This window comes from Lissotriton helveticus, chromosome 6 (genome assembly GCF_964261635.1).
Source record: "Lissotriton helveticus chromosome 6, aLisHel1.1, whole genome shotgun sequence".
NCBI lineage: Eukaryota > Metazoa > Chordata > Amphibia > Caudata > Salamandridae > Lissotriton > Lissotriton helveticus.
Genome location: NC_136067.1, coordinates 1106084816 through 1106101776, shown reverse-complemented (window position 1 = coordinate 1106101776; position 16961 = coordinate 1106084816). Strand labels below are relative to the sequence as shown.

General features: G+C 40.3%; 1 protein-coding gene across 3 annotated transcripts in view; it reads right to left on the bottom strand.

Moving 5' to 3' along the window:
• Nucleotides 1-10674: 10674 nt before the first annotated feature.
• Nucleotides 10675-16961, bottom strand: part of BCL2L11 (BCL2 like 11) — a 170295-nt gene continuing 164008 nt past the window's right edge. For all 3 annotated transcript variants that reach the window (XM_078648765.1, XM_078648766.1, XM_078648764.1), the window contains exon 4: nucleotides 10675-13808. In XM_078648765.1, coding sequence (XP_078504891.1) covers nucleotides 13713-13808 — 96 coding nt within the window. In that variant the 3' untranslated portion in view covers nucleotides 10675-13712. The remainder of the gene's footprint in view (nucleotides 13809-16961) is intronic.

Genomic DNA, 16961 nt, shown 5'->3' with positions numbered 1-16961 from the left:
TCACAGTTGCATTCAACAGTCAGTTATCCAATTATGGTTCAGCGTTTGTTGGACGTAGGTCTAAGAGGTTCTGCGTTGAGCTAGTTTAAGTATTCTTCTGGACCACAGCCAAATCTTGCACTTTAAAACTTTTCAAAGAAAAGACAGGTTAATTTTGGACCTCTACAAGGTCTCCAGTGTCTCAGGCACATTTTATCATCTTCGTCCACCACTAGGTCAATTTGATTGGTTCCTATGGCTTGGAGTTGTGTTCCATATATGGATGATACCAAACTCTTGTTCAGTTTCAACAAACCAATATACGAGCTTGAAAATATCAACAAACCCTGCCTCAGAACTTTTTATACAAGGATGGGAACTAATAAATTAACGCGCAATGTAGATAAGCCAAAACTATTCGGAATTGTGGCCTTGGTTCACTTTGGGCCACTCAACTGTAGTCCCCTTGCATAGGCCTTACTCTCCTGTTGATAAAACGGTCAAAGATTTCTGATTAAAATTTTTACAAACAATCATCCATGGGGACTATCTACAGCGACTTTCTTCTTGCACCTTCCAGCTTCAGCTTTTAAAGCAGACTCAAATAATCTTCTAAGTCACGTCCCATTGTAGTAGTGGCCACCATCCTCTCCTGAATTGATTATGTCAATGCATGTTATTTAGGTCTTCTAAATACATTTGTTTGCCTACAGCTGATCCACAAAAACAGCAGACTTGCCTGTGTCCTTCGCAAATTCAACCACATTACAGAAGCCTGACATAAGCGGTACCTTGGCTACCTGTTCCTCCTTGTATACAGTTTAAGGCATTGTGCCTTATTCACAAGGTCCTCAATGTGTTTGGTGTCATCAGAATAATATCAACTGCCACACATTCTACTTCAAAAACCCTCACTGTGTTTCCTCACTTTAGACTAGCCTGTATGGGTGGGAAATCCTTTGCAGTGCTAGCAGCCAATATCTGAATCCACTTCGGAAAAACCTCCAGGATATTGAGGACTCCACAAACTATTCTTTAGTCATTGCTTCTTAGCCCATATCTGAATGTATATTTGTGTTTCTGTGCCTTTGTTACACCTTGCTTTTTTAGCTCCAAGATGCCTAAGGCGATCGTTGTGCTTTACGGGTACACCTATTCATTCATATACTCAAGAGAAAGTTTGTGTTCTTTATTGCTTAGCCTGTAAAAAGTAGGGGCTTTCAGTCAGAAGTACAATACACTGCACAGAGACAGAGTGCCATTGATCTGTCCTCTTCCTTCAGACCACAGGGCTATGTCCTGACAACACTGTCCTATCTGAAGCCTATTCATACCATTGAGTGCCCTCAAGACAGAAGGTGGGTCCCGAGACCAGATCAGATCAAGCACCTAAATAAAGAAATCCATAAGGAATAAAAACTTGTAACTAACATTCAAGAATGTTATGAAGACATTTGCAATCATAATGAAAACCAATAGATATTGCAAAGCCATTGTGGATCCAACTGGTAACATCAGATGGATCTGCTAAGTCAGTGGACTAATGCATCCACTCCCAGGAATGAGGCTCTACTCTGCCTTTTATTCTTCCAAGGTCAATAAAATAAACACCATTGGAAACAAATATATCACTGAGCACCAAGATAACCCAAAGGTGGAAAGTGCTCTTTACAAACTCATAATTATGTTGCCTTTTACTGCCACCTTACTTTCATGTTCCTTAGGAGCTCCTGTTTCTTCTTTCCTCTTTTCTAGTGTTTTTTAAATCTTTTTTAGAGTTTTATATAGCGCGAACCAGACCCGAGGGTGCTTTGTCTACTTTCTGTCCCTACATATTATTGTTTGCTTCTTCCCTAAATGACTTGTAAGAGATTGACCACCTTCAGTACATTTTCTGCGAATGAAATGCATGAGGAATAGTCTTTTCATTGTCTCTACTGATCGTCCACATGACATGTGAACTTATAAGATAGGCTTATTTTTTGGGGACGTGGTATATACCCCTAGCCCCCTGTTCAGGTATAAAATAAAAAATAAAAGAAGGGGCTGGGTTACAAAGCTGTGTTTTAAGACCCTTTTACCCTCTCTTTGTACTGTCAACCTCTTACGTTGTGAAGGTTATTTTGCTTACGTTGTGAAGATTAGTTTGCGTACCCCTCCAACGAAGTGTTTATCAACTTAATCACACAAATGTCCCAGTTCCACAAATAAAGACGAGCAACACAAATTTGATTTTTTTTTATTCATATAAAAAAATTCATTATGAACAACAGTATTAAAAAAACAGATTTGCAAGTATGTACAGCATTACAGAGTGAGTGATCATTCCAGGACATCTTTTTCATACCGAGTGCTCTCGCTTGGACGATCAGCAACAGCTCAACCCACTAAATGTTCAAGAGAATGGGGGCATTTGTCAGCCCAAACACAATTTACAAAAAAAAATATTTAATATATATGTCCGTTACGAAGGAAACCTTCAGATGAGTCATCACCTTGCTCAAAAGAGAGCCAGAAAGCAAACCTGCGCAAGATGACATATAGGTCCTTATTCTGAGTTGGCCAAAATTCAAGATTCAGCAAATAATGTAAGTTACCAACTGAATCCGGAATTACAAAGAATGCAGTAAAACCACATTCTGGATTCTCTCCCAGGCAAAACGTCTGAGTGGAAATGTGGCTGAAAATGGGGAATTACATGGGAAAGATTGAGTTCCACGTAGTTCCCGGTTTTTAAGGGACAGTGAAAGCTGGAACTCAGAATATCATGGTCATCAAGCTTTCTGGAATTACCAATCTTGGATGGATTAGTAATTCTAGGAGCAGGAATAGTAATGCTATTCCAGACCCTCTCGTAATGATGGCCATAGTCTTAAAGTATCAATCGCAATGGGCACATTAATTCAAAGTATTGCACATTGAAACTGGCAACTACCCTGTCGAAACGTCATCAGTGCAAAACATGAGACAGGGAAATTGCAATAAAAATGCTACATTTGCTGGGTCCTAAGAAACAAAGTTAATGATCAGTCCACACGTATCACAATCAGTGCTATATGCTTGTACCAGAGAAGCTGTTACAGCAAACAGTGGTTTGGAAGTAGGTGCAAGAACAACCTCGCCAACATCCAACTACAAAAATCATGGAAAAAGATTTACCAATTAAATATATGTAAAAGCCTATTACCTAATTTTGTTTAGCAACTCTTTTGGCACAAAGTGAAATCAGCCAAAATATGCGACTTTCTGGATTCACATACAGTGTTTGTAACAAACTCAAACGGAAACTAAGCTTCAACAGGGACCAAAAACTGACTCCATGCTGGGTCAGTTTGCCATATTCAAACTGGCTGCTGAGCCAGTCAATATATTAGCGGGAACACAGATGTGCAGAGGTTTCTATGATCTCCTACAAGTTAGGATACCCCTTCTACTCAACAGCCAAAACTTTATTGAGAGTGCACCATAGTGAAAATCTGCTTTCCACAGCAGCAGTGAGTGTTCCAGATTTTTAACCAATTCTGGGCTAAAACTAGCCTGAGGGAGTTTCAGGGTCTACTCACAGGGGTGAAAATATTAGGGCTATAATAAATCTGCACTCTACTGTACAAAAAATAAGGCAAGTGCTAATTTACAAGAGTCATGTTGCTTTATGGGTGAACAAACCCCTGAATTTACTGTTAAATCTGTAAGCTACCTTCACGTTCACTAGTTCAGCACTATTCCCTTCATTGAAAAAAGGATGTACATGTAATTACATTGACATATGAAGAGATAAGAAGCCTATACAGGGTCTATTAAAAGAAACCAGAGTGCAGGAGCAGTACCCACAACGCCCTCATGCAATGCGCATTTTCTCCAGAAGTGTTTCTGCTTGCACACCTTAATTTAGAATAAATGTTAGCTGGGAGTATAAAACATAAGTACAGTCTCAAAACCAAGCCTCAAAGTCTGCAAAATGGTTGGCAGCAGTGCTCAATTTGTAAAACAAAGTGCCAGGGCTCTCGTCAGCAGGCCACTGCACATTGCCCCTGCTATGCTGCCAATGATAGTAAGAACACAACAACTAACCATCACACTCCTACAAGTGTAGCAATCCAGACAATTTCAGGCCCTCAAAGCTAAAAGAAGGGCTTAGGTGGTAGGTAGTAGTGATTTTTGATTATATACTAAATTGAACATTTTCTGTTGTGGTCATCTCTAAATTAGCCAGACCACGCCACCTTGAGACAGACTGTCACAAGTGCAGGTGTTGACAATGAAGTGCCAGTTCCAACCACCAAAACCTCTGGCTCAAATTAAGCACTGGCTGGTAGTTATGAAAATGATAGACTTCAAGGAGATAAGTTAGGCAAGCCACCATTCAGTGCAAATGTGGACGTGAAGCATGAGAAGCTGATCTGCACATTTCCTTGTCACAAAACATTTTTGGAATGCCATGGATGCAACACAACATTATAGTACAATTAATGTGCCTAAAAATGCCTGGGCTGAGCAGGACCTCTAACTTGAGAAGAAAAGAAAAAATGATTCAATCTGGCAGTGTTATCCCCACGAGCTGGTTGCAAAGAGAGGAGTCCATGGTAGTCAAGCTGCAAGAAACGTGTCTTTAGACACAAGCAATGTACACATACATTGGGGCTTTTGACATCAAAGGTAAGGTGTTATCTATTCAGAATACATATGGCCTCTTTGAAGATGGCCTTAGTGATTTGAAAGTCAAGTTCCTTCTAACTAGCTCCTAGTACCGCCATAAATCTGTTAAATTTTCAGGGGGGCAAACATAGTCCTAAAGGCACGGACCTTCCTTGCTAAAGTGACTGTCAAGTGATACCTAATTGAAAGGTGACTTTGCCAGCCCAGCATGGCAATTATAGCAATAAGGAGGGTCTCTAACAAAGGTAATGAAAAATGGCAAGAAGAGCCTGGTGATTAGAATTGGGGAAACAACCTTTACAACGCAACTTTTACAACGCACTACCATTACAACGCAGTCATTACAACGCAACATCCCTTACAACGCATGCCATTACAACGCAACCATTACCATGCATGACACTACAACGCATACAATTACAACTCATGTCATTACAACACAGTCATTACAACACATACCATTACAACGCATAGTACCCTTACACTATCCAACACTTAACCTACTGTTGCACCCCCTGGAGTTAGAATAGTATTTTTTACCCCTACACTATCCAACACTTACCCTACTGTTGCACCCCCTGGAGTTAGAATAGTAATGTTTACCCATACACTATCCAATACTTACCATACATTCAATGTAATGGTATGCGTTGTAATGGTATGTGTTGTAAAGGTAGTATGTGTTGTAATGGAATGCGTTGTAAAGGTAGTTTTCAGAAAATTCGTTGTAATGGCATGCGTTGTAATGGAATGGGTTGTAAAGGATGTTGAGTTGTAAAAAATGCGTTGTAAAGGTATGCGTTGTAAAAGTATGCATTGTAACGTAATACATCCTTAGAATTGGCTTCCCCTATGAAACTTACACTTGAACCAACGTGCATGCTATTCTTATTCATGTCCAGCAATAAGGCAGGAGATTCCCAACCACACGCCAAGAAAGGTAACATCTTGGATATGGTAGAACAACTGTAAGCAACTGTAAGCACAGCAGGCAAATACAGGTGACTTTCATGGTAACAAAAGGAGTCCATCATTTTCAAATGTTCCTACCAAAGACTCTTACTGTAGACCAGAATGACAAATCAAATTATCTGCATGGAATTCCACACTGAACAGTAAAGATACAAAGAATGAACGAAAATTCAAGCTAGTCATCCACTGAAGCCTACACCTTGTCCAATAAAGCAAAAACAGAGTTGCCACAAAAATACAATTAGCCAATTGCTTTGATAACGAAAACCTGGTTAATACAGTGCTTCCCTAACTTTTTAGAACCAAGACCCAATTTTTTGAATGCCAATCATTTGCGAACTTCCTAGCTTTAATGGACATGAGACTGTGGCTTTTTTATGTATTACAAGCAATTGTTTGTAAAACGTGACAACAATAACCATAGGATTCGGTATCGGACTGTGGCCAAGATTTTAATCTTCCCATACACGTGGCAGATGGTGACCTGCACTGAAGACTGGAGCTGGAACACTTTTTAGTGGGGTGCTGATCGGTGACACCCATTCACTATAATCACAAGGCTTATGGAACATCTTGGCGTTGATATCAGTGATTTTAGCAAACTTGAAAAACCTCTTCTGCATCAGGATTTGGAGGGTCGGGGAGGGGTGAGAGGCTTCATGGCTTTGTGAAGTAGAAAATATACCAATACCAACAACACTGGAAGGATCAACCAGATTCTTGCTTGGGAATACTTGCAAGGGTTTCTTTTAATAACGAACTTATAGGCACTGTTCAGCACCTTGCGCTGGTGCACCAACAGAGCTAATAATTTTAAATAGTACTTACATATAGATCAGGACATCAGCGACCTACCAAAAATCAGCTCCCAACCTCCTAGTCTGGGAAATGCTGGGTTAATACCCTTTCGGTGATGGAGTTCACCACTATCAAAAGTCACAATGGGCCAGTGTGTGTCTTGCATATCCGGTTACTAAAAAAACTGAACTGCAGCACAAATAAGAGCAAAAATGCCCTGTTCTGCATATATGTGCAAAGACAAGCAGTGATTGATTCTCAGCTCACACCACAGAAACAATAAGGATAGACTTCACTAAGCTGGGTAGTCCTTGTACAAGAGACAAGAGCTATGGAGAATAGCAAAGATGAAGTGAGACAGCAAATATTAATGCAGAAGCAAGATAATGAATCCACAATCAAGCAGAGCATGAATCAAAAGAAAAACACATGAAAAGTAATCTATTTGCATATATATTAGTTGAACCAAGAAATGTTCCGGTGTATGATTGGCGAATAGTCCAAAACACTTCTATACCCGATGGTGTTGAGTATGGCAGAAGTTTAGATGAATATATATTTCCTAGTTCATACAAATGCCTACTCACTGTGTATGTTAGGGAAGCCTTAGAGTAAAAAGGTTAATACCAGCTTGTCTTCAATGAGGTATAATCCCTTCGGAACTATAGGCAAGCATTTGCAATGCAATAGGCCTCGCATTTGAGAGAGTTTAAGCTACTGGCATCGTAAATTACAATACCTTTTATTTATCTGTTTTGATAATTAACACATAAGTAAAAGGCATTGTCATTTACAATGACAAGAGTTCAAACTCATATAAATGCAAGACCTATTTCATTACAAAGAAAGCGGCCGCCATTGTCACGGACTACTTGGAAAGTGAAAGCGCGCATGGCACGCTGAATGTTGCAGGAAAGCATGTTGTGCCTGCGGTAGAAGAAACTCATTAAAGAAAATAGTGCTTACAGACTAAATAAGACATACTGTGTACCAACAGAAGTAAAAGACCCAGTCCTCATGGGAGGTTACAAATGAAGACAAGGCAGTGCTAAGGAGGGACTAACAAGCCTAATAACGAATCATAAGCCAGCATTTACGAAGGACAATGACACAAGACAATGACAAATATGGGCGGAGAGTGGGCGGGCTTCTAGACCGTACTCGAATACAGCATGCCTAGACCTAAAAATGTTGTATCCCAAAAGCAAGTCATGAAGACTTTTTCAGAGCGCTGTTTAGACATTGAACTTTGCACATTTTCAAACTTAAATCTCAGTCTGTTGTTGAGACTGCATGGGACAAGTCTTGCACGCAGCAGGTGACTGTTGTGCCTTTAAGGACCCATAGGTCTTGAAAGTATGCTTCTCAACTGATGCAATAGCAAGTGTTAGTACCAAACTTCAATATCTATAAAGCAGAAAATGAATAATTAAGTGTGCATTTTGATTAAATAAAATATTTTGGTGCACGGGTAATCCTGCATGCCATTAATTTTAGCAATGACAAAGTTGTAGAGATGCATAAGCTTTTCGTGGGTATTTGTGAAATGCACCCTAGAAACGTTCAACCAATACTTCCTGCACATGGAAACAGCAGCTGCTTATATGAAGAATATCTCAAATGTTGTCCAGATTTAGGAAACGTTCTTCACTTGCTTGCCAGCATGGCAGAAAAGGAATAGAGGGTAGTCATGTGTTTTTTTCTACTTTAGAAGACAAGCTGAGACCCCCAATAGCTAGCTTTGTTGGTGATTCCCTTACAGAGGCACTGCTACTGTGCAAATCGATAAAAGGGCCATTTTTGTGGCAGATTGCGCAATGTTCTCGTCACTACTATAGGAGGCTTCCGATTCGCCATCTAGCAGATGGGCTAATCAAATAAGCTACTGCTGTATGTTAAAGGATGTTAAAATATCTGTTAGCAAATTTCGCTCATGCCATAGATGAGACACAATGTTAGGAATAACCCTTCCCTTCACCTCCAATTATAACTACCTGAACCCGTGCCAGGCGAGGATACCTGGAACGTGAGGAAATTCAGAGCCTGAACATTACAAATCAAAAGAGGTTTAGTCACAAAGTTATTCTCAAAAAAGAAATAACACAGATAGGCATCCTCTGGTATTGACTCAAGGAAAAAAAAGAAGCGTTGTTGCATGACTGTGTCAAGATGGGTTCAAGTAGCAAAATTTATATGAGAATGAAAATCTATTCTGAAAGCTTGTCTGCCCAATCCAATATTTATTGGGTACCGCTTGCTGGCTGGCTCACAAGAAACATAAGTAATCTGACGAGGCATCGAAGCGCTTAATATTAAAGAGTGAACTATATCTCTTAACTCCTTTTTTTTTTTTACATGAGACTATACCGTTTCAGAAGCTGAAAGAGGAATTTTCCTTCTAGTGATCATTAACCAGTTCAGCCAGATTTAAAACAGACTGCCAGCACAAAATGGGATAGATGGTCATTGGAAGCTATCCTATACTGGTAGCCCTTTAAAAGTCGGTGAACAAAGGCAACAAAAGAATGAATGCCTTGCTAACCTCTGGAATACTCAAAAAGATGGACACGTAAAACATGCTAGGCTAGAGCTGCTGGCCAGTATGCACCTGTGTACAACAAACAGTAATTTTTCTTAGTGGCTAAAGCAATGATAGTCAGAGTTTCAGATAGTCTAGGTCACATATTGCTTCACATTTAAGAGCTATGATTGTCCAGGTGTTGGGTTTAGCAGAATTAAGGCAAGTGAATCTTCAGGCACCCGAACAGTGCATGTGTGCATAGGCTACATATTCTCTGTAGATTAGGGATAAGAGGCCTTTGGGTCAACACCAGGACGCAGTTGCATACTTGAAGTCTGGTACAAATGTAATATGGTAAAGACAGAATGTGGAGTCAAAATATCTGTATTTAAAAGACAAAATACTCTGAAATATGGGAAATCTGGCGATCCAGTCAAAAACAACATTGTTCTAGTCCTTATTACACAAACCAAATGGAAAACATGAAAGAAAGCAGAGAATGAATAAGTAGAGGTCCTTTGATAATGCGCTACAGCTGCAATCACACAATAACATAACAGCCAAATCAATTCTATAAGCCCAATTTAAGGCGAAAACTGCTAAACTCATCAGAAATATGAAGAAGTTTGGTCTTGGACCTGGCACTGTCATAATTTGCCCATCGAAGATTACAATTTTAGTTGTATTTGCAGCTACAAACGTAAACTTTGGTTTACTATAAACATTGCGGACACCAACTCCTCCAAAATGTTGCAAATGGTACTGTGCCATAACAATCAGCGGCACTTTCATTAAGAAAAAAAGCTAATAGTTGACAAAATGATACAATTAAGTAGTGTTGGTAGTTGAAGGGTATGACCAGACGTGTGCAAACCTCAACAGTTTTTGGTCCCTCCCTCTCTCTCCGGGAAAGGAAACACTCACATAGTGCCAGTGAGTCCGTAAAAGAGATTTGAGTGCGCTATTCACAAAAATAGCATTTACCCAATTACACTTCAGTTGTCAAATACCTCTAAAAGTACACAGGCATAGATAGGTGTGCATTCCTGTGCACTTCTAACCTAAATTGGCACTTCATGGATCAACAACAGCTACGTTATTCACCTCCTGAAACATGAGCTAAAATGCTCATTCCAACAGAAATCATTGTCTCTTAGCAAGCAACATGACGCACCATGTAAATGGTGCACAAAATGTCCTGAGTATTCATCTGCCAATGGCAAGAAGTCAATATATTGTTTTCAAATGATCAAGTCCACAACTGCACCAATCAAAGCCACTGGAAGACTATCCTTAAGAGATATAATTTGGGATTTTGTAAGATTGGCCTCAGCATTGGTTTGATTTTAAAGTAATTCCTAGAGGGCATCCTCTGCTAGTCTTACTTAGTTCTGGGAGACTGACTGAGAACACTGATGAGCCTTGACCAAGGAGGCAGGGTACGTTCACAGAGATGGTTTTGAAGGCACATGAATAATTCAAAGATAAACTATGCAGTGCCCGATCTTTGTGCTGTGCACTATTTGCTGCTCGTCGATCATCGTTTATTCCTAAACTCAGTGGAAAAGCAAAAGTAGACAGAATTTAACTAAAAGGGACAATGTCAGATAACAGAAAGATAAAAAAGTATGCCAGTGATAAAGACACTGCACTTGCGTGGCACTGATCTACGATAAAGTCATCAATAAAATAAACATAAGTCAAGAGTTAAATAAGCTGAAAATAAATATAGACAATTCGATAAGAGATACAGCATCAAAGAACAGTAGACTGCATTCATTACAGAATTTAAGAATGTACAGTATTTACAGCCTATAAACTTTACAAATTGTTGGAAAAAACAGTGATTCTTATTTGTATACAAAACTTACAATAAAAACAGTTAAAGATTAAAAGGCGAGCAAAAATGCACAGAGATATTTGGCTCAGTTCATATAAAGAAAATGTACTAAACTAATAAATATGCATATCTACAGTTGTTGAAAATAGCCCCTTGATAACACTCCTGGAATTCATTCTCTTTTGTTTCGTGCATCGATATTGTTTCTTAATTACCCAAATAAGATACTACATAAACATAGTTTTGGCTTTAAACTGGAAAAACAAATGTACAATTATGAAGATAGTCTTGCCGACTATAGCTGAAGCCTAGCTCTGGCTTGTTTGTGTGCCTTAATGCTCATGTCTTTAATCACAACCTAAAACCTAAAACCATAACCCAGTCTCTTTCACATAAAAAGGGAAGACACTTACGTGCAGAAAGAAGCTAGTATGATGCCTAGTTTAGAATTCCCAAAGGAAGTGGTTGGTTATTTGGTTTCCGAGTGGTCAATATCTAGATTCTATGGTCAATATGTTATTGTTTGAAAAAAAGGGATGTGAGGAACGAGGCGGAAAATAGGAAGGTGGGCATGCTCATCTCACTAATGGGGACAGTCCTGATCGCCTTAAGTCAATTATTGAGACTTTAAAAGAAGACAGTTTCCTAGCAGAGTCCATAACAAGTTGGAACAAGCAGTGACTAAGTCAATTCGGTCTGACCTTAATGTGTGAAAGCATGCAAAGAGCATTTGTGCATGTCTGGACATATTGGTTTTGCCAATGCTGATTCATCTTGTACAGGAAGTGCTCCAGCAAGCAAAAAAAAAATAACGAGGTCTGGCTAAAACATTAAAAATTAAGCACAATGATTGTGCTTTCTCAAACATAGCATATATGATAGATTTCAGTGGATGGGTGGAACTGTACTTTTGAGATGTAAAATAGTCCCTTATGCACTGTAATAAAAAGTACTGAATGGTGAGTGGAATGACCCAACAAACAGCCAGGCATGGGGTGAGGGACAAATAGTCTTCTGAACAGACTCAGAGCCCACCCAAAGAATATTTTAAAGAATTTATAACAGTAGATCAGAATACAACTGGGCCAGATCTAAAAATAGTAGTTCTGGGGAGGATAGGAAGGTTCCACAACAGAGAATGTTTTCTTTGGTGAAAGTACCTCTTTAAATGAAAGTGTGTATGCTCAATTAATGAGTCACACATTTTTAATTTCTCCCTTACTGGCTGTGATATACCTAGCACAAGTATTCCATAAACTTCAAACTTAAGTCCGAAGTACTGCTCTGGTGAGTGGTGTATACTAGCAACATAAGCAAATCGCTTGGAAGGAACCTAAATCAATAGTGTACCCACTTTACAGTGAGTAGAAGAATACAGGTTTTTAACAGAGTGTGCACCCACACATTCCAGTAAACCTGCTTTTCCAGCCTACCTGTAATTAAGAGAATGTAATTCCAGAAAATTAATGATGACACACTGATCTGTAGGACTACTGGCAGGCCCAAGGGTGGGGCAACCCGTGCCGACCAAGGGAAAGTGCATACATGCAAAAGTGTAGAGTAAACAATGGCAAAAGAAGAGTGCAAGAGCATCAATGCCAAATCTCAGATTTGGGAAAAGAAGCACATGAAAGACCAGAGAAACATTACTAACTACAATCCAGATCCACCCCACCACCCTCCCCACCAAACAAATATACTCTCGTCCAATGTACTTGCTCAGAAAAAAAGTTTCATATGAGAAGCTACAAAACACTTTTTTTCATGATTGCAGTTGGCAGAGTCTTTGTTTGAGATCTACATCTTTCTGTCGTGGATCTACCTTCAACACCAGAGAACTCTTTAAAGTGCAACCTTTCTCTGGATTTGCCACAGATTTCACATTCCACAGTCTGAGAACAGGAGAAGGAAGATACATGAATCCTCTGCAGTATTGGGAAAGCCAAACTCGGAGGGTGCATGGAACCAAGTGCATTTGAGTGAATTAAAACTTACTCCAACCGTTCGACAAGAAGGATTGTTCTGTGGGTGTGTGTCGGGAAAAGATGGTTGCGTACACCACATACCCATCGTAGTACAACATAAAATTCCACCGCTGGTGGGGCATATTATGCAATCCAATCAATTTGTACCTTTGCAAGAAGAGCATATGAAAGCTGTAGGGTTTGCTAAAGATTCCACAGCACAGAAAACACTGTTGGTATTGTGACAAGTAGCAAAGTATGCCCCACAGACTGGACCGTAGCACAGGAGCATCCATCAAGGATATCAAAGTGAGGAATTTGTTCAATGCAACATAGCCCTAGTAATGAAAAACAAAATTAAAGATATTCGGAAGTCAGTAACAATCCAAGAGTGGAAAAACTCCAGCAGACTTCATCCATAACGATGCTCCTCTCTGGCTTAATACCGGTGATGAATATTAAAATAGACGAGTACCACGACCCTATGGCCATGTGAGGAAAAATGACAGTTTGTATGTTTTGACTGTAAAAGCAAAGGCAGCTTGCAGAACAGTTGGCTCAGTTTACACTGCAAGAGACGCTCTGTCCCTGTGATTCTTCTACAGGTGTTTTCCTTTTCCAAAAAACGCATGCTTTTTAACATCTTTTTACAATTTTTGTTTCAACATTTTTTTTTTAAAATACAGCTTTTGAAAATCTAATAGTAAAAGAATTTCTATTAACAAAAAAAAATATTTTGCAAAACCATTTGGGATGCCAAGATTTTGGAGATGAACTATGGCTTATAGACTGCACTGTCTCATGACGACATTCACAGCTCAAGTCTGTTCAGAGGCTTGGTGATTTCTCATCCCTGCAATCCTTTCCACGTCTTGATTGAAAGAAAAAGTCCATCTGTTGCATAGGTAACTGTAAGGCTGCTCCTCGTCTGGAGGCTTCCACTAAAGTCAGTATCAAAAGTTCCCTTTGCGAGGGCACCCAGTCACTGCATCCGCCACACTAGGCGAAGGATGTATCGAAGCATGTGAAGAAGCGCAACATGGTAGACTGCGACTCCAGGCTGTCCACCCAAGATCCCCTGCAACAAAAGAACAGAAGTTGAACTAACATTCTCAGTAGTAAAGAATATAAAAGTTGATCTAAACAGTCAAACCAGCAGTGGATTAGCATGTCATGCTAGATCGGTGGGGTAGGCAAAAAAGGGTCAAAGACTTACAGTGCCTTTTATACCAGGAAGAAAAAGTGATTTCAAAAGCGTAATAATTAAACCATTTTTTTGGTTTTGCTGTGTTAAGCCAGGCCTGGGCGGAGTTTGCGGGATTCAGCACGGAATGCAGTTCGAACTGCCGTTTGGGCTGATCTTCATGCCGCTTGAGTAGAAATTCTACCCGAGAGGTAGCTTGCGCTCGCCAACTTACCGCTGGCAAGCGCGGGCAGGGAAAAAACTTTGCTGCACTACGTGGAGCGGAGTTTTCTGCACTCCACGAGCTCCACGGAGCGCAGGAAAACTCTGTCAACTGAGCGGAGTTCACTGCCCAGGCCTAGTTTAACGCTTTCACTGCCAGAATGTTTTTAGAACTTTATACCAGCACATTTCCAAAATGTTCCTTTACATTTTTCATATAGGCATACCTCTCTTGTACGCTTGTGCAAACAATGCAATTGTTGTCCCTGGCAACGTCAGGGCTATTTTTTTATACAGCACCAACATCAATATATACTCGCAGGCTGAAGATTTAAGGTAAACGTGAACTGAATTTGTCATATTTATCAAACAGACACACATTAGTCCCTACACAGTAACTAAAAAAACGCTGTTCCTCTCAATACCGTGAGTCCAACCTGTGTGGGTTTTTGTAAGGTTTATTGTATGGGACAATAATCATCGTAACATTAATGAACCGGCCACCATAATTCTTAATCTGTAAAACCACTGGAATCAACTAGTAAACATCACCCCTCAATCACTTCACTGACTGGCCTAGAGTGGGGAACAAGCATATTATGGAGTAGAATTTAACCAGCTACCCCGCAAAAATTATTTTCCGTAAAGAAAATTTTTCCTCATGTTGATTCCTTTGGATCTCCTACTTATGGAAACATCAGACATGTATGGGTTTTGAATGGATATCGATTTGTGGAACCCCATCCTTCAGTTGCAGATTTCAGAAACCTACCAAACCCATATATTCAACACTAGCAGACCTGAAAGGAATTATTTATTATTGAACGGGTGCTTGATTTTTATAGGCCTGATTGGCTGGCTGTCTGTCAGACTGGACTTTGCAGTAAATGGCAGTTTTGGATTATTTTACATTTTTACAAAACATAAAAAAAGTTTTTAGCCGTCTTCCCACAACAGAACATTGATGACAAAAGGTGAACGATAAAACTGGTGCCCTAGACCCACTCAGATCAGGGATAACAGGTCTATATGGGGTTTCAGTGGTTACAGGTGCTCACAGACAAACTGGGTGCAGTTCTAGTGGTCAATCTCAGAATCCACTGAAGCCCAATTGTCTTATCTGAGGCACTACTCCTTTGCTCCTATATGCTTACCCCTCGGTACTAAATGAACCATATCAAAACCATAGTTTCAACATCCTCACTCTCAAGAAATCAGCGGGTGACAGGCCTATATTTTCCTGAATGGTTAGAGTGGAGCCCTTAAAGAAAATTAGCATTTTGTCTTTCCAGTAAATTTCACAAACTATAGTTTTTTTTTATCTTCTGCCTCCATTACACCACACCGTCATGCCAGTGGGGAGAAAGGCCCATATTTGGGTTTTCCTTTATCAACAAGACACGTACAGGTGCACCAAGGAGGTTTGGTGTGTCTTACACATGACTGACTCTCCTGAAAATTCTTCAGGACACTAGTAAGTCCTACATCTTATCCGATTGATGGGAAATTACACCCCTGGACCTAGGGAATCAACAGATTATCTGGTTGGGCACACCAAAAGGACGTGGGTGAATATCAGTCCTTAGTCAGATTCAGCATTAGCTAGACAGGAGCCAATGCTGAATCTGTGGTTGTTATTGTCTTTTGCCTAGAATTTCTGCAAAGCAATTATTTGTATTAGGCCACCCTCCTGCCAGAAAATGTTAGCACTGTAGGTTAGGCCAGAACTTGAGCCCACTTGGCATGTCACATACAGTGCAGCACAAAGAAATAAATGCTTCAGTGGACCTCAGACTTAAAGATCAAAAGCAAATGGAGCAGTTTCTCCTGGAAATGGTATCCATAGAAGGGACGGAGTTTCGGTCAGCAGAACAAGTGCCGGTGGGGCCACCAGCACAAATTAACTTCTGCAGCTCTATATTCTCTGGTCAGTCTTCTGTCTCGCTGATGCATCTTATAGTTTCTTTCCACCATCTCATTCATATTATGGATTGGTCCTCTCATCACCCTCATGTTGTAGCTGCCTTCTTTCAGATATCTTCTTCCTTGTGTCCTAGTCCTCTTGTATCTTGCCACACACTCCCCTCCAGCTTCTACGTCGCTCTCCTCTCAATCTGAGTTTATCTAGAGATTATCTCTATCATCAGTCGTGCATTGTCAACACATCGAGTGCTCTTGCCTTCTCCCATTGGCTTACCACCCCGCTCACCTCTGATTCAGCTTCTGTGTTATTGTACTCTTAGTCTAGTGCCTTAGACCCTTCTATCATCTATTGTGTGCTTTGGTTCACACATTCATCTGTCTTGTATCTTGCACCCCCCCTCACCTGCCTCAGACTCCCTCCTCCTGCTTAGACTCCTTCCCAAGTATTTTGCTTGCTTACCTCTTTCATGCCCTGCATGACTTGATGTCTCTCTCATCCGTATTATATCTCGCTCACCTCTCAACCAGTGTGCCTCCACTTACCCCTTTCAGAGACTATACATTCTCCCCTTCAACTGTCCATGCAGCTCTGTTCTTTATCCCACTTGTCTAGATCTCATCACTCGCCTGCCTTGCTGCTTGCTGTCCTCTCTTGTACCTTGGTAGCCTCTCATCTTTCTGGAACCTCATTCCTCTTGCTTACCCATCATATGCTGGTCTAATGTTCCACTTTGTTAAAATCTCGCATCCATAAAGTGCCTTAGTTTCCTTATCCATTGGGTGCCTTGCTCCTGCCATATATCAGTCCTGTGCTTCTTCAACTAATCCACCTCATGTCTTGAACCCCTTTTTACCAATTATGTGTTTACTCCCTCTGGTGATCTGCTTGCCTTTCCTCACTGG